The sequence below is a fragment of the Chiloscyllium plagiosum genome, unplaced genomic scaffold, assembly GCF_037043375.1.
Source record: "Chiloscyllium plagiosum isolate Xiang-an unplaced genomic scaffold, Cpla_swu_hap1 HiC_scaffold_32, whole genome shotgun sequence".
NCBI lineage: Eukaryota > Metazoa > Chordata > Chondrichthyes > Orectolobiformes > Hemiscylliidae > Chiloscyllium > Chiloscyllium plagiosum.
The window spans coordinates 1,391,341-1,409,973 of NW_028270170.1; the positions used below are offsets into that span (position 1 = coordinate 1,391,341).

At 41.0% G+C, this 18,633-nt stretch overlaps 1 protein-coding gene across 3 annotated transcripts in view; it reads right to left on the bottom strand.

The window, feature by feature from the left end:
- LOC122539699 (zona pellucida-binding protein 2-like) overlaps window positions 1-18,633 on the bottom strand; it is a 41,816-nt gene that overhangs the window by 7,302 nt on the left and 15,881 nt on the right. For 2 of the 3 annotated variants that reach the window (XM_043674698.2, XM_043674696.2), the window contains 3 exons: window positions 13,078-13,227; window positions 10,106-10,324; window positions 7,060-7,145 (listed from right to left, as the gene is read on the bottom strand). In XM_043674698.2, coding sequence (XP_043530633.2) covers window positions 7,060-7,145; window positions 10,106-10,324; window positions 13,078-13,227 — 455 coding nt within the window. The remainder of the gene's footprint in view (window positions 1-7,059; window positions 7,146-10,105; window positions 10,325-13,077; window positions 13,228-18,633) is intronic. The other variant, XM_043674699.2, reaches the window with a different exon arrangement.

The window sequence follows — 18,633 nt, forward strand, 5'->3', positions numbered from 1 at the left end:
CTTACTTTCTGAATAAGCTTATCACAGGGAACCTGATCAAATGCCTTGCTAAAATCCATGTACAACTTCAAAGAAATCAATAAGGATTGTGAGGCATGACCTGCCCCTCTTGAAGCCATGCTGATGATCTCTAATCAAACTATAGTTTGCCAAGTAATCATAAATCCTAATAGAATTCTCTCCAATAATTTGCCCACCACAGTAGGACTGATTGGTCTGTAATTCCCAGGATTACCCTGTTTTTTTGTAAATATATTCATAAGCAAATCTTTTTAACTTTATAAACATATAAAATTATTGAAAAATACAATCAGTATAATAAAAAGAAAAAAACACAAATTACAATACAACTACTGTGTATTAACTACTAACCTACCCTATAATACAAAACAAACCCTAGTGCTGTGCAAAGCAACACCAATAAATAAGTTAATTAGTAATAGATCAAAAAGAAAGAAAAAAAAGCAATACAAAACAAAAAAACCCCACAAAATACAGAGCAGTTATGCTCAGCGCAACGCTCCCAAACAAAGGAACGGGAGCATTGTGGGCAGCACGGTGGCACAGTGGTTAGCACTGCTACCTCACAACACCAAAGACCTGGGTTCAATTCCCGCCTCAGACGACTGACGCATGTCTGTGTGGGTTTCCTCCGGGTGCTCCGGTTTCCTCCCACAGTCCAAAAATGTGCAGGTTAGGTGAATTGGCCATGCTAAATTGCCCGCAGTGTTAGGTGCAGGGGTAAATATAGGGGAATGGGTCTGGGTGGGTGTGCTTCGGCGGGTCGTTGTGGACTTGTTGGGCTGAATCTAATCTAATCATATATACGCGTATTAACTCAGGAGACCCCCTTCAGGGCTCGACAAATCTTACCATCCTGGTTAAACAAACGCCCTAGTTAAGATAACTGACAAATCTATATCCAGATAACTCAAGTAGGGCTGCCATGTCTTATAAAAATGTCCAAGGGAATGTGCTCCATAATTAATTTCTGCCATCCCAGCAAGCTGGACGGGTTCTCAGACACCCAATTCATCAGAATATTCTTCTGTGCACAGTATGCAGTATTAAATAGTTTCTTCCCACGTCCGTCTAAAGATGTAAATTCGGTAGACCTAAGAGGAGAGATATCGGGTCTACTTTGACTTCAGTCCTCAATCCCCTCCCTACCTCTCCTGCCACAGCGCTGCAATAAACATGGAGCCTGTGGCATGTCCATAAGCAATGGGTAACAGTACCTACACTTATTTTACATTTGGGGCACACTGAAGATACCCCTTTTTTAAACTTCGCCAGATGGTCTGGTGCCAGATGAGCCCTATGCAAAACTTTTAACTGCGTAGTGCATGCCCTATGACAGATTGAGATCTTTCAAGTATTCTTCCATATATTCTCCCATGTTTCAAATGAAATCTCCACCCCTAGCTCTTGCTCCCAGACCTCACATAACCGGTTAATATCCTGCCAGGCCCTGCCATCCAACAGGCGATAGAGGGCACTAACCGAAAGCGTGCTTGCGGGAACGTAGCACCAACCTCTCTGTATCGGGCTTAAAGGGCTTAGTGAGAAGCGTAGTCTTCTTCTGGATGAAATCCTAACCTGAAAGAAACGGAATAGATCTCTGCTGGGCAACCCGTATTTGCGGCTCAGTTGCTCAAAAGACATCATGACCTCCCCCTCAAACAAGTCTCCCAAACTAGAAACTCCTCTCGCTGCCCACAGTTTGAACCGAGTCCATCATCCCTGGTCGGAACCCTGGTATGCCAACGATAGGTACAAGTGGCGAAGTCTTGGATAAGCAACCCTCACTCTGACACATCGCCCTCCAAGCCTTGCCTGTACTAATGACAATGGGGTTCTGGCAGTGGTCCATAACTGTCCTCATCTTATCCATGAACAACAGGTTAATAAGAGGGCACTTTGCCTGGGAGGCCTCAATATCCAGCCATATTGAGTTCAGATTGTTACCTACCCAATCGCAAAGGACAGCAGGAAACTCAATTGATACCTCCTGATGTCTGGGAAGTCAACTCCTTCCCCTCCTTGATGCAACTGCAATTTAGTAAGTTTGATGAGGGGCTGCCCATGATGCCAAATAAAGGAACCAAACCACCCCATAAGCTTCCGCAGCATTGACCTGGGAAACAGTATAGGGAGCATACAGATGGGATAAAGCAAATGAGGAAGAATCTCCATCTTAATGAGAGATATTTGGCCCAGCCATGAAATTGGAAGAGCCTTCCATCTCTGGCGATCTCGCCTAATATTGTCGAGCAAGTGAGCAAAGTTAGTTCGAAATAACAGATCAAACTTGGGGGTAATAAAAACGCCGAAGTATCGGAACCCTGCCAGTGACCATTTAAAAGGGAATTTAGGCCACCTTCAACTTCTGTCACATCCTTAAGGTTCCTCAAATGCAGAGCCTCCGATTTTGCAAAGTTAATCTTACATCCTGAAATAGCCCCAAATGAATTGATAGATTGTATCAAATGGGGTACGGAGGTCATCAGATTTGATAAAAATAGAAGGACATCATCTGCATACAGTGTAATCTTGTGTGCCCTCGATCCCACTTCTGGAGCGGTTATGTGGACGTTCTGATGAATGGCCTCTGCCAGCGGCTCTATCACCAACGTAAACAACAATGGTGAGAGGGGGCAGCCTTGCCAACTACCCCTACCAATCCTAAAAATTCCCAGACTTCACCCCGTTGGTGATGACCACAGCCAGAGGGTGGTGATATAAAACCTCCACCCACCGAGCAAAGACCCCACCCAACCCAAACTGTTCTAAGACATAAAAAAGATACGGCCATTCCACCCGGTCAAATGCTTTCTCTGCATCTAAGGAAATCACCAACCCCTGAATCGGTCGTTGCTGACAAAACTTGGACCACATTCAACAACCCTCTAATATTATTAGAGGACCTATGGCCCCTTATAAAGCCTGTCTGGTCCTCTTTAACAATATGGAGCAACACCTTTTCCAATCTCAGCACCAGGATCTTGGACAGAATCTTGAAATCTGAATTTAATAGAGAGATCGGCCTGTATGAGGCACAATCCTCAGGAACCTTCCCCTTCTTAAGAATTAAGGAAATATTAGCTTCTCTCAAAGATGGTGGGAGGCATTCATGCACATAGCAGTGATTGTACATCTCCAACATTGGCCCTGACAGAATCCCTATAATCTCCTTATAAAACTCACCCGGAAGACCATCAGGGCCAGGCACTTTCCCACTCTGAAGTTGCTCAGCTACCTTCTGTATTTCCTGAACTGTCAAGGGGGCATTAAGGAGAGAGGCCTGTTCCAAGGTTACCCCTGGGAGGTCCAAGTTCTTAAAAAAGGGCTCCATTTTAGCCCTCCTGTCCTCGCAACCTTCAGACTGATACAATTCAGTGCAAACTCCGAAAAGCCTCATTAATCTTTTTAGAATTGTATGTAAGGACCCTGGCGCTGTCTCTGATTGCAGTAATGGATTGGGGAACGCTTTTTCCTAGTCAGGTACAAGAAATACTTTCCTGGCCTAGCCCCCCTAGCCTTTGTCTAGCAAAAGCAAGTTCTTTCTTTGCGTTTTGTGTCAGTATTGAATTTAAGGCTGCCCAGAGGGCTGTGATCCGCTGTAGCTTAGTTACTGAAGGCCGTGCAAAATGTGCCGCCTCAGTGGCTTCCAACCTTGTCTCAAGTAGACGCTGTTGTTCCTCCTTCTATCGTTTCCGGCTAGCCGAATAGGAAATAGCTAATCCCCTAGCAAAGGCCTTAGCAGTCTCCCATAGCATAGAAGACTACTAGCCGTGCCTGAGTTGATAGTCAAGAATTCCTGAAACCCCTTCAAAACATATTCCACAAATTTGGAATCCTTAAGGAGAAAAGGGTCCAAACGCCAGTGGCGTAAACCTAGCCCCTCACTCTTGGCCTTAACCTCCAAATATACCACCACGTGATCAGAGATAGCTATATTCCCAACTTTACAAACCATAATCGAATCCAGAAGGGCTGAGGGAGTCAGAAAGAAGTCAATCCTTATGTGACATTTATGTGGGTTTGAAAAAAAGGTGAAGTCCCTGCCGGTAGGGTGAAGACATTTCCAAATATCCACTAGCCTCAACTTCTCGCGTAAGTCAACCACCTGCTTGGCCTGCGAAGAAATAGTTGGGAGTCGAGGCATCCTGCCCACTGTCGGATCCAAAAGACAATTAAAATCCCCCCCTATAAATAATGTGCCGTGTTCCAAAAGCACTCAACTTAGAGAAAGCACTAATCAAAAATTTGAGGGGATGCGCCGGAGGACACTAGTTATTTAAAATGCCATATTTCTCCCCATGTATCAGGGCTTTAAGTATCACAAACCACCCCTGCTCATCTTTCACCTGCTCTAATAATGTGAACGGAAGATTTTTCTGAATAAGTACCGCCACCCCCCTACTTTTAGTAGTAAAGGATGAAAAGAATACCCAGTTATAACTCTCTGTTGTAATTTCAGGTATTCCCCATCATCAAGATGGATTTCCTGCAACAAAGCGATGTCAACGCTTTCTCTCTTAAGACTAGAAAGCACTTCTTTCCTTTTGACTTCCCTTAATGTTCCAGGTGCACCATTTAATAAGACACTCAGCCATATCCCCTTTCAGAGACCCTTGAACCCCTTGGAGGGAGAACCCTGCTTACAAAGCGCCGAGTACAAGTAAATAAAGACTCATGGAGTCGAAGAACTATATACACAAAAGCTACTCAATCATAACTATAACAACTATTACTACCAAAAAACTACAAAGAAAACCAACTATAAAACCTTGAATGGAAGACTCTTCCCCCTGCCCATAGAGGGCACTCATCCTATCCATCCCCTCCTTCACAGCTCCTTCAAACCCGGTCTGTATCCCAGGCTAAGACCAGAAAAAAAACAAGGAGATGATCCTTAAATCAATAGAAAAAATACAAAGTCAGGATGAGCACTCCACCCATCCCTGGCTTCATGTGACCCCTACTTGTGACTAAAAGAGAAACAGAACAAACAAAATAAAATAGGGTGAGACAACAAAGAACATCCACAAAATTTCCCAAAGAAAATCCAGTTATTAAAAAAAGGAACAACTTATTCAAAGGTTATTTCCCCCTTTCCAAAAAAGAAAATTTTTGGGAGAAAGAAAGGAATGAAAAAAAGGGAAAACATGGGGAAAGAAGGAAAAGAGAACAAACATTAACCATAGTCTTCTGGCCAGTTCATGTATTTTAAAGTGACTACAAAGTTTTTAGCTTTATCCGCTGAGTCAAATGTATAAACTGAGTCCTCGTGGCTGAAGTGGAGCACTGCAGGGTACCTCATGGAGTACTGGATGCCCAGGTTTCTCAGCCTCTTTTTAACTTAATCGAAGGACTTCCTCTTTCGGATTAAAGGTGCAGAGAAATCCTGGAAAAACATGATTTTTGACCCGTTGTACAGCAGTGCCTGTGGATCATTTCCCAGTAATCTAGAAGCTTCTATCACTTTTTGCTTGTCCTTATATGAGTGGAAGTGCTCTAGGACTGGGCAGGGGGGCTGCACTAACCCTGACCTGTGCACTGTAACCTGATAAGCCCTTTCAATCTGCAGCCTGCTGGACTCGATGTGAAGGCCCAAAAACTTCCGCAGCCAGCTTTCAAAGAAGCTGACTAGCTGCTCACCTTCAGGGAGCCCGACAATTCAGAAATTTATCCTCCTACCTCGATTTTCGAGGTCGTCGATATGGTCTCGCAAGGCCCGCATCTCTCGCTCCAGCATCTGGATCCGACTGGATGAGGACTCTATCGCAGCTTCCGAGGCCTTAGTTCAACCCTCCACCTCCTCCAGCCTCTCCCCGCGGCCCTGGATCTCCTGCTCATGCTTCTGCAGCATGGATGCAATAGGTTGGACTTGGGCCCGAATCTCCCCACAGATCTCCTCAATCGCAGCCCCAACTTTCAAGGTACGTCTCTCCATCACCGCAGCCAATTCCTGAGAGTCTGTCAGGTCCCCGGGGGGGTTCAGGAGAGGCTGCTGTTGCTGCTGTCTCTGGTATGCCTGGTGCTGTAGAGGAGTGTCCTTCCTGTTGCTGTTTGCTTGCTCCTTTTCCCTTTGGCATGTTCCCGCTCCCAAATATTAACAAATATGTGTTCCGTAAGGTTTTAAACTAATAATTCCACCACATAAGTTGGCCAGGGATGGCAAAAAACACCAGCATGCCTTGGCTGTTAGGCAGAGCTGTCCACAGCAGTTCTACAGAATCGCTGCCATCTTGCTGAGTCCCTGGGATTATCCTTATTCCCTTTCTTGGCCTGGTTTATTGCCAAGCACCAAATCCAATATGGCCTCCCCTCTAGTCAGCCTAGCTACATATTGAGTTAACGTTTTGGATCCAGTAATCCTGCTTCAGAAGCACTGTAAAACTGCTGTAGGCAATTCTGAAATCAGCTCTAATGTTTTTTTTAAGACCATATTCAGTTTGTAGGTCTACGTAGAACACAGAAGATTACATTTTAGAAAATGAAAGCACACCATTCTGCTTTGTCTGAAATGCCTTTGTCAGTACCATGACTGTCAATAGATAAATACACCAACGACAACACTACGATAATAGGATAAGCCAAACGGAGGACAGCCAGAGAATTTCTAGAGGCATGGCACTCATCCATGGGCTCCATCAATAAACACGCTGACCTAGATCTAATATACCGATCATTGCAATGAATAACCGGAACCGGCAACTGGAAGCAGCAAGAACAAACCAAATAAATTTCAGAAGGCACAGCACAACAGCACTTCACAGGAGGCTCCAAAACACTGGAGATGTCACGTAGACAGGGGACTAAATGCCCACAAATCAATTTCCCAGCTAGTCGAACATACCCACAACTACGATAAATGCATGTTTCTAATTCAGGTCAAAATCAGATCAATGGAATCTGGAAAGTGAGTTTAAAAACAGTGTTTGTACACTTATCATACATCTTCCACTTCAAACTTTGGGATAGATTTTCACTATCAGATTGTTTCCATTTACGATAGTCTTTGTAGAACTGGCTCTGTGTTCCTTTACTTACCTTTTCGACTCTCCTGTTCGTTTCATCCTCACAGTCATGTAAAAATTTTCTGCAAACTTCTTCCCATCCATAGCCAAAAGGATCCACTGTAGGTTTGAAAAGAAAATAATGTGTGTTCTAACCAATGCTACAAGTTGAGCGTGGAACCCAGATCCTCTACAAATTTTTCAATCACTTTAGGTTCAAGTGAATGGGTGCAGTTTTGTAAAACAATCAAATTGGTAGGAGTTTCTCATTACATTGGAATAACTTTCTGAAAATAATTGCAAATGTTACTGGGATACTGTCAACAAGGAATCACCAGAGTTTGCTGAGCACTTCAGAGGCTATACCTAAGAGACACATGTTTTTCATTTTTTGCGTCTATAAACTGAAATGCAGTGGGACTGTGACACTAGAATACAAGGAAAGTTCTACAATTTGAAAAACAAATATTTCATATTTGTTGAGTTCTGCAACACAATGTTGGTTTTGAAAGTAAGAAGAGATTTGAGACAGAACAACACCAAGAAACTTCAAAGTTAAGGAAGTGCTGCCAGGGAACAACTCTCTGATTGGCTGAGCTGCAGAGTGTTTAAAAAAAAGCTGAGTGCCCAGAGTAGCAGACAGAGAAAACAAAACATCCAGAGACTGCATACTCATCTCTCTCTCTCTCTCTCTTACTCAGGAAAAAGAGAGAAAATTCCAGAAATCCTAAAAAAAGAAAGAGTTCATACATTTACCTGATCAACCAGCAAATTGAGGGACAATGATCACCATACAGACAACAGTGTCTCACTACTGCACAAGTCAAAAGAACTATGAGAGGAAAAGTATTTTCCACTTTGTGCTCTGAGCTGATCTTTGGAATTTTGTCTTCCACCCACAGAATCTGTGATAAACCCTTCATCTTTTGTCTGTCTTAAACATGATTGAGATAGAGTGAGAGAGAGAGAGAGAGAGAGACAGAATGTGTGTGTGTGTGTGTTTGGGGGTTTTGAAGGGGTATAATTTAATTTGAAGAATTAGAAGTCCTTTCTTACAGTATGTTACAATATATAGATTTATTATTTCTGTTAATGAAGAAGCCTGGGTCAGTCAGGCATATTGGGTTTTGATGATCTCATTGGAATTATTATAGAATTAGCACAGTTTGTGCTAATTTATGTAACAGTAGGTAAGATTATTGGTGAATTTTCCCCAGTTAAGACCACACAACTCACCTGTTAGCAGGTTATTAGGTTTAACAGTTGTAATTGGCCTTATGCTTCAGTTATTGGGGTAAGGCTGAAGGGGACAAGTTCTAGAAAAGTCACTTAAGAATCATGAGAATAGAAATTTCAAATATTATTGAATCAGATATAGAAATAAACAAGTCGTGCAGGATAAGATATGGGAAACATAATCTTGGCTGAATTTAAGCTTAAGGGAAGTGAAAAATGTAAGGCTGGCTAAGGGAACTTTGCAATAGCTGAGTAAGTAGGTGAAAAAGGCATAGCTGAGAGAACCAGAATTTGATGGGCTGAATAAAAGTGAAGACCATGATATTACGGAAATAAAAACAGGTACTCTTCATGATAGATAAGAATACGAAAATAGTCTACAGTTATAGTACAGAAATTTTTCAGCCCACTGCATTTATCCCTTTCACTGCTTCTTCCTATGATTAGATTAGATTAGATTTTAGATTAGATTAGATTACAGTGTGGAAACAGGCCCTTCGGCCCAACAAGTCCACACCGCCCCGCCGAAGCGAAACCCACCCATCCCCCTACATTTACCCCTTACCTAACACTACGGGCAATTTAGCATGGCCAATTCACCCGGCCCTGCACATCTTTGGACTGTGGGAGGAAACCGGAGCACCCGGAGGAAACCCACGCAGACACGGGGAGAACGTGCAAACTCCACACAGTCAATCACCTGAGGCGGGAATTGAACCCGGGTCTCTGGCGCTGTGAGGCAGCAGTGCTAACCACTGTGCCACCGTGCCGCCCACGTCCTATGCTTTTAGGACTTCTCTTTTTAGAAACTTTTAGAAGCTATTATGGATTTTGCTTCCACCAACTCTCTCAGGTACCATATTCCATTTATTAAGAATCTTTTACATACAGAAAATTTCCCGATCTCTCCTTTTAGCTTAAGAGATAGCAGATTTAATGAAGATATGGAGAAATTACTTGTCTCAAAGAGCCATGAATCTGGAATTCACTGCCCTAAAGTGCAGTGGATGCTGGGAAATAGAGTAAATTTAAGGAGGTGAAAGACAGATTTTTAAGGGTTGAATGGTTATGGAGAGCAGGTGGAATAACAGAGAACAAAGAAAATTTACAGCCCAAGAACAGGCTCTTCGGCCCTCCAAGCCTGAGTCGATCCAAATCTACTGTCTAAACCTGTCGCCCAATTCCTAAGCATCTGTATCCCTCTGCTCCCCGCCCTCTCATGCATCTGTTCCAGACACATCTTAAATTAATCTACTGTGCCTGCCCCTACTACCTCTGCTGGCAATGCATTCCAGACAGCCACCACCCTCTGTGTGAAGTACTTGCTGCGTGTATCCCCCTTAAACTTTTCACTTCTCACCTTGAAAGTGGGACCTCTCGTTATTGAATAACAAGGAATAAGAGGATAGTGCAGTTGAGGCCAAGAATGAGATCAGCCATAATCATATTGAAAGGTGCAGCAAGCATGGCTGGCTATATTGCCGAGACCTGCTCCTAGTTCTTAAGTTCTTCTGGTGACGATCTTAAAACTATGCCCTGTTATATGTAGGCAGTGCACCACTACATATTTGATTAATTAGATCTTATTTATTAAAGATCTATTCAAGCACAGACAGGTTTTGTCTAAATTATCAACTTAGTATATGTTAGGTAACAATGATGCGCAAAATATCTCAAGCACATACTTCTTCCTCTGAGAAAACATGAATTCACAGATTTGTACAACAGTAGCAAAGAATCATAGTGTACAAGTAACCTACACAATTGTTTTTGAGAAAAGGGCATTACAAATTTGAGACAAAAGACTTAAGCACTCCAGTTATTCCAATGCAGATTTACCTTACCTTTAAATGTAATGAAGAGTTCAGTTATTAGACCTTTGTGTGGTACTTTGACAACATGGCATTTCATTTCCACATCAGTTATTCTGCAGGTCAGGTCAGCAATTAGCTCCTTCTCCACTGATTTGAACTTACGGAAAAAACGGCTATTGGAAGGATCATGGCATTCGTGAGTGTGATAACGAGTTGAAAACTTGAATGAATAGTCAGGTTCACGGAAGCCTAGAAGATTTAAATTAATAGGTTTCTTTGTGATAACTATTAGAAAATAAATAAAGGTGAACAGTCACGTAACAATATACTGACAACCTGCTATGCAACAACAATTTGCTACCATCGCCAGCTCACCTGCACTCACAAGCTCATTCCCAACCCATAGCTATTACAGGGCTCCAAAGGGTACATACAGGAAGAATGTTTCTTCAATTTGGAAGTCTAGATCCAAGGGATAGTCTCAGAATAAGTAGGTAGCTTAGGGTTGAGAATGAGAAAGGATTTCTTTTATCAGAGGGTGCTGAATCTTTGGAATTCTCCAAAGAGGGTTGCAGAGGCTCAGTTTGAGACACATATCAATAGATATTAAGACATATCAATATTAAAGCTATCAAGGGATATGGTGATAGTACAGGAAAATGTCACTCGGGTAGGAGATCAGATGGCGGAACCAGCTGATCATGTGTCTGAATGCCCTGTTATACAGCTGGGAGATTACAGATTGTTGTTGAATATAATTCTACAGTTGCAAATGGTGCACGCAACGCATAGATTCCCATATTCTGTATTTGTTCCATTTGGCATGGTGATAGTGTCACGCAGCACGATGGAGGGTATGCTTCATTTGAAGCTGAATCTTTATTTCTACAGGCACTGTGCTGTTGTCACTCCTACCAGTACTGTCATGGGCAGATATATGTGTTGAATTGAGTGATGAAGATGAGAGTGAGAAGGTTTTCCCTCCTGTTAGTTTTTTCACCACCTACCGCAGGCTAAGCAATTTGCTCTGAAATTGGCTAACTTGATCAGTAATAGTGATACTAAGCTTCTCTCGGTTTTGGGCACTACAGTCCCCGATCAAGAGTACATTATGTGTTCTTGTTACTCTTGGTCCTCTACCAAGTGGAGAAGTACAGATATAGCAATTGTAACTTCCTAACTGTATTCCACTGTGTGATGACCACTTGTGGTCTGTTCTGTTAATGAGACAAAACATACTCAGGGATGGTGGTGGTGTTGTTTTGGAGATTAGCTGCAAATTATGATTAAGTAAGTTTGGTTATATCATGTTAATGCTTAATACTTCTGTGGGACAGCCCTCCTAATCACAGTACAAGTATCCAGACATTAATGAGATGGACTTTATAAGATGCTACACCGGTAAACTGAACTGCTGTGCTTGCCAGGATTGGCAAAATTAGCATCTACCATAAAAAAAACTGGGAAATACTTTAAGAACTAGTATTACATTTCACAGTACATGGAGCAAACTTCCGAATGAACTGTGGTGAAAAATGCAGTCTAATCATTTGAAATACAGGTTGAAATACAACAGGCAGAGAGTGCCTTTGTCATTTCCAGTGTCTAGTTCAATGCCCAGTGGTATGTTCAGCTTTATATTTATTCAGCTTTTTTGGTAGTGGCTTGCTATATCATTCCTGTGGTCAATCAATAGATAATCAGATTGCTGAAGAACTGGAGTCACAAAAATTCCAGACTGGTTGGGAACTTTGACTTTCTTTTCTATGTACCAGGCTTTTATGGCATCTAAGAAATAAAAGCAAATTGCTGGAAAAACTCAACAGCTCTGGCAGCATCTGTGGACAGAAATCACATTTAATGTTTCTGGTTTAGTGACCCTTTTTCAGAATTTTTATGACCCTTTTTCAGTAGTTACATGATCATCATTATTCAGGCTTGTCTTTTAAGCTCACATCTATCAACTGCTCAGCTTCACTGAGAACTCACTAACACTTACAGCTCACCCCCAACTACAGTTCAATTCTATTGAGAACTCATCCTACCTACAGCATGCATCTGTGACAGTCTAGCATCATCAATAACCCAATAATACAGCTGGCTACCACTCCTGATAACTCAGCCGCAAGTAGAGGACAGGAACTGCCAGATCATTAATACCACACTCTAGTTAGTAGTGTAAAGATGACATATCAGAGAGATGACATATATTACTTTTCTTATTTCAGGGAGAATCAAACCATGCTGCATTGCTTTAGAGGAACCTAGAAATCAACTGGCACATGACAGAGGTGAATAAGTATTAAGCATGGATCACTTCAGAATCAGCTGTGTGTGGAACTGGAGTTGTTGATGTAATTAAGCTTTCAAACAATCTGACAGTTTTCAATTCATATTTACTGATACTGTTTACTTTCATTTAAAAAAAATTGAATTCCATTCAGTCTGAAATATCATTATTAGATTTGAACCATTGTGTTCTGGATTATTAACCTTGTAATACAGCCACTACAGTAGTACTTGCTGCGAGAACACTGAAAAAGTGTAAATGAGCATGCAATGCAATCTATACCAAGGATTTCAGTGTCAGTGAAATGGAGATAGCGAAACTTTATGAAACATTAAAAATATAACATGCAGGTAGCTGAGCAGTCCAGTCTATTGTGAGTCTATTTTATTCCTCAGGAACCTGTTAAACTTAAATGAAATGGTCCTGAATCTCCCTAAGAGATGTTCTGATGCAGTAATTCAATGGGAGATGAACAATTCCCAGGAAAACAACATTAAACTGTTAACTGTGTTAACTCTAGGAAATATGGCAGAATATCAGGAGATCCTCTATGTAAATATTGGCTTCTTATATTTTCACTGGTATAATTTGGGCTCACTGCAATTGACTGAGAACAATATGGCCCAAATTCTCTTTGTAAAGTCAGATCCTGTGTATGAATAGTTCCGCTGCAGTATAGAAACATGCTCTTTGTCTTTCACCCAGTATTTACCATATACTGAGAACTTCATATCAAGGAATAGCTCCTTGTTCTTCTCAACATCCTTGTAGGAAACTGTGCATGTATAATCTCCTGACATGAATTTGTCAAAGGATCTCAGTACAAGGCTTCCTGTTTCAGATATCCTCACATAAGGCTCCCCTAAAAAGGAACACATAAGATCTACTGTTAGCATAAAACTCTGTAAAATTAATAATTCTCAAAGGATTTGCAATACTGACTCCACTAACACCATGGGAGTACTAGCTTCAGTTTATCAGGAAACTTCGACAACAAGAGTGACTGCAGCTATTACAAAGCTGAAGGAATTATTAAATAACACTGTTTTGGAACACAAAGTAAACTGGATGTCAAATATCATGCAGCCAAAGGATGAGATGATGTTTATGCAACATAGTTGAGTTTCAGTTATTTTTGACCAAAGGCAGGTATCTCTCTGAGTACTTCACTTAATAGGTCAAAAGATGAAGCAATTTAAATTGGGAAAGGACACAAGATGATGTTTTGAGCAAACTTCATTCTTGGAAGAGCACATTTGCAGGCCATCACAAGGCTGGCATTTCAAGAACTACAGCTGGTCTGATGCAATAAACAAGGAAAATAGTAAAAGTGAGCAATTAGTGATTTCAACATACTTTCCAAGAAGCCCTCTTCTCTGACATGTTGACTCTTACTGTCACCATAAAAATTCCCTCACTCGTTCTTTTCCAACACTCAACCTAATCCTCTCTTGGAAATTTTGCTCACTGGCAAGGCAATTTGTCTCCAATTTCTTCCTTTTCAATACATCCAAAACTCCCATCTCACAATTATCAACCTAACCTGGCACTATTACCAGTTAAGATCCTCCTAAGAACCACTACTGTTCTCCTCTTTTCTTGTCTATCTGCTACTCATTATTAAAATCGTCCGTGTCTAAATCAGTTCATCATGTGCACTAATTCCAACTCCCACCCCTTATCTCAAACCCAACCTGTCAAAATGCTTGTTGAACATTAAGTCATAGATTGCTGACATTATGTGAATGGACACCAAAAAGACTACAGCCACCATTTAAAATAAACCAGACCATTTTAACTTGCTGAGGCAAGAGTGCAGGGGTATGAATCGTAGTTTTTTAAACAGTGATAATTGATAAGTTATTTATAACACATCTCTCCCAATGTTCAATGTGTGTGATCCAGTGTTGCCAAGGTTACGTTTTTGACCGAAGTCATGACTATAAACTGAGCTCCACACCTATTATCAGGAACTTATTTTTTTGCCATATCACTATTTATGGTGCAGTGCTAGTGTGCCTACCTGAGAGTCATGAAGACTGGGATGCAGTCTGGAAGTTTGTCTCAGTACATCTGAACAGATTGATTTAAAACTATTTACAATATTGCCTCCTTGTGTTGATAGCCTAGTCATGTGTGTTAAAACCTGCATTCTTGCTTTTGTCATCTCTAGAACCTCCAAGAACACATCCAATGTGTTTATTGGATCGGATGCTGCAGAGGCATCCCTGATGACAATTTAAAACAGGTAAGATCCCCTGACTATATTAATAAAGGCCAAGGTGTGTTCTGAAATCCAAACAGGAAATGGCTGTACGGGGCAGAAGTATGTGTTAGCCTAATCTATATGTCATCTAACCAGTGTTAAGTTTTTAAAGAAATCATGGGAGGTCACTACCTAAAACAGGTATTACATTTTTTTTGAAAAAGGCTGCCAGCCGCAGCTTGGTCCCTGCAAACTGGACTCACTTTAGATCTTTCGAGAGAATTCCAGCCTGCTGATCTTCCATATCCCTTAAACTCACATTCTGCAATTGGACAAGCTGCATCAGGGTAATCAATAAACAAAACTGGGAATGAATTTGCCTTAATCCTGCCACCAGCCTCTTTAAGCACATGCAAAGCCTCTTATGGTTCCTATCCCTGGGACCGGGAGGCCTGGGTTCAAGCTCCCCCTGCTCCAGAAATGTGCAATAACATTTCTGAACATTGATTAGCAAAATATGTAAGCACATATATAGATCAGATAGTACTTTGTGGGTTTTATCAAGATCGGATGCTGTAGTGCCTGCTGAATATGGATCAGATTGTTCAGTCTATGTTATATCCAGATTGGGTTGTTTGGTGTGTGCTGTATCTGGATTGGGCATGATCTATGTGCAGATTGATTGCTGGCTGTCCTTGATGGAGTCCTAATGTCCACCTCAACACGTTCCACCATGCCCAAAATTCAACCACCAGTAATCTGTCCTGCAATATTAACTTTCTAACCATTCTATTCCTCAACAATTTATATCAGCTCCCATCACAGAAAGCACTGGAGTCAAATAGCTCAGTATTTCCATCAATGCATTGTTCTTCCAATCGCTACAAATTTCTCAAGCCGATCAGTGTATTCATTATCTCTCAAACGTTATTGTTCATTGCCCATGTTCTGACACAGTTTTAAGACATTTTGAACCTCTATTCTGGACCCTTCACTTAAATCTTCGATAAAGCCTTTAATTACACCTGATCTCTCCCTTCAAGTCTCAGCATTCGTTCTAATATAGATATTAACATGTGGAGTAGAATACCTCCTTTATAGCACAAGTAACGGTAATGTTTAACCTGAGGATCACTATACTTCAGGTTAGGGTAAGGTTGAGAAAGCAGAACTTTCATGAAGACTTCAATCGATACAGAAATTAAATGCATACTGCTGGTGTCACATTGCATCAGAATACAGCTGTCCAACCAACTGAGCTAACTAACCCTCAGGTACTGTATATGCAAATTGTTAATAATAATTAAGAAGATGTAACTATATCACTGTATAGGGGGGGATTTTAATACAATTCCTTTACCAGCAATGCTAGATATAACCGCCAAGTAAAATAGTCGAATACAGTCCACAGTGATTGGCTAATAGGCAACTTAAACATGTATTTCATAAAATATATACAGAATGACCCATATGCCAGCACTGTTTGCAAAAGGGCCAATGTGTATGTTGTGGAACCAACTGCATGGACACTGAGATAAAACAAAAATCAAATATATAAAGCTAGAATTCTAATCACTTACCCAAAAATCATTGTTCTGAAACTTAACTGTATATGTCAGTATGTTATTTCACGGTGACAGACCATTATAATCAGACCAGAGTAATCTTTCACAGGCAGGAACATTGCCAATTTCTGGCCTCTCCTTAAGCTAGCACCATTTAGAACAAATGTCCCTTTTCAGTGCCGATTTCGTTGACAATAACTAACTCAGTAACAACCACAATGAATTTGGGATTGTTTTGAAACTATGGCACAATTCTAAGTTGGTGTGATGTGGTAAACAGTGATATTATGGTGGTGTACATTTCTACTAATGTAAGCTGTACAATGTAGATTATAACTTTCAGTAACATGTGGGTGCTTTAGGAACAACCATTATAATTCAAACCAGTGATAGGATCTAGAATATGGAGAAAACACTTCTCGAAAATTTTAGTTACCTGATAGGATTAATTGATGCTATACTGTAAATTTATACGAATGTTGCTGAGTCAGTATTTACAAAAACATTGAGTTATAAATAAATTATCTTAAAAATTTTTATAACCAGAATTGGTTCAACATCTCCACTCAATAAATAAGTTGCACTTATCTCATTAAAAGGGATGAAAACAGGAAATGCGCCCAAACTCCCTGCAATTGTACTTTAATATATAACCTCATAGCAATATTATGATATTTCAAAAGTAGCTAAGTGCAGTAGAATTAATAATTATTTAGAAATCATACTTTTCAAAAATACCACTCTTGAATAGTTAACCATTCCCCTTCTCTGCTCTACTCCTGGTTCCGTTAGATGCACTCAAGGTCCACGTGCTCTGGAAAACCTTTCATGTTATACTACACCTTTGTAAAAAGACCACTCAGACAGCAGGTTCTTGTTGTCCGTATGAATTCGCCCTTTAAAGATTTTTGGGATGTTTTGCTGTGCCAAAAGTGTCGTAAACAGGTAATTGTTATCTTGTGAAGACACAGTGCATTCCTTTTAAAACTTATTTTCTGTACTTATATCTTAGAATGTTACATTCTTAATGCCCAAAGCAGAAATACTGTGGTAGCATTGTGAAACGGTTGCACGGTGTTTCACAAAAAAATTCACTGGAAAATTTGAACATAAAATGAAAAAGTGTAGTTTTCAAATAAAATTCACAACCAAATGAAATGTTGTGCACTCTTTGAGGACTTGAGGGTGTCATACTTCATGTCTCATGGCACTTTGCTACTGCGTTACAGGGCAGGATTTTTTTGGATGGCAGAGTTTCTGTAGAATTGTTGTGATATACATTTCCACTGATTACAGCAAGAAGATTAATATTAAGGATCACTAACCGCAGATAAGACTTCTATCTTCATTTACAGAGCTCCAGCAGAGCCAATGATAGCAACCAAGGGCTGCGACAAGCAGTTCCCAGGTCCTGCAGCCTGAATCAGATGTGGGGCGGGGTTTAAGGTTGTGGTGGTGGTGGTCTTACTGCAGAGATATGAAGCTTTGGGATGTTGGAGAGGTAATGATCAAGAGATGGGGTGAGGACCAAACCTAATAGGGGTGTGGTCATCGACCAATGTGGAAAAGGGAGTCCTTAAGGGATGTTTTACTGACATACATCCCCGTCCCCTAAGCAGTGAGATCTGTTAGGCTTCCTTCTGTCCCCAAGTATCACCCACCAGCATCGGAATCTCCATATCCCTCATTCTGTGAAAGAACAATAAACCTGACCATTGAAGCTTTAAATGACGGCCTATCTGCCATTCTCTGCAGCAGAGAAATCCAAGTATTAATAACTTTCCAAATGAAGACATTTCTTCTAATTTTCAATCTAAGGATCAGCCCTTATCTTTACACAATGCCCATGTTTTGAATTCCCTAACTAGCAGAAACCTTTCAGTGTCTACCCTGGCAAATGACTATAGTGAGATTATCTCTCATTTTTCTAATTCTGGGATTAGTTATCCGGAACATCAGGCTCTAATGTTCTGGGGACATGGGTTTGAATTCCACCATGGCAGGTTTTTAAAAATTTAATCATGAGATATGAGTGTTGCTGGCTGGGGCAGAATCTACTGTCCATGCCTAGTAGCCCCTTGAGTAGATGATGGTAAGCTGCCTTCTTGAATCACTGATGTCCATGTGCTGCAGGTTGACCTACAATGCTGTTATGAAGGGAGTTCCCCAATTTGGACTCAATGACACTGAAGGAACTGTGATATATTTCCAAAGTGACACAGTAGTTAGCACTGCTGCCTCACACTCTCTTCTAACCTCTTCTGTCAGGCAGAAGATACAGATGCCTGAACACCTGCACCAGTAAGTTCAAGGACAACTTCTTCCTGACCTTTATAAGACTATTGAATGAACTTTCTAGCCTCAAATACTGCTGATCTAGCTAATGTTGATCTCTCTTGTATGCCCTGTGCAATGTTACCCCTGTGCCTTTGTCTAAGGGGTGGCATGATGGCTCAGTGGTTAGCACTGCTGCCTCACAGCACCAGCGTCCCAGGTT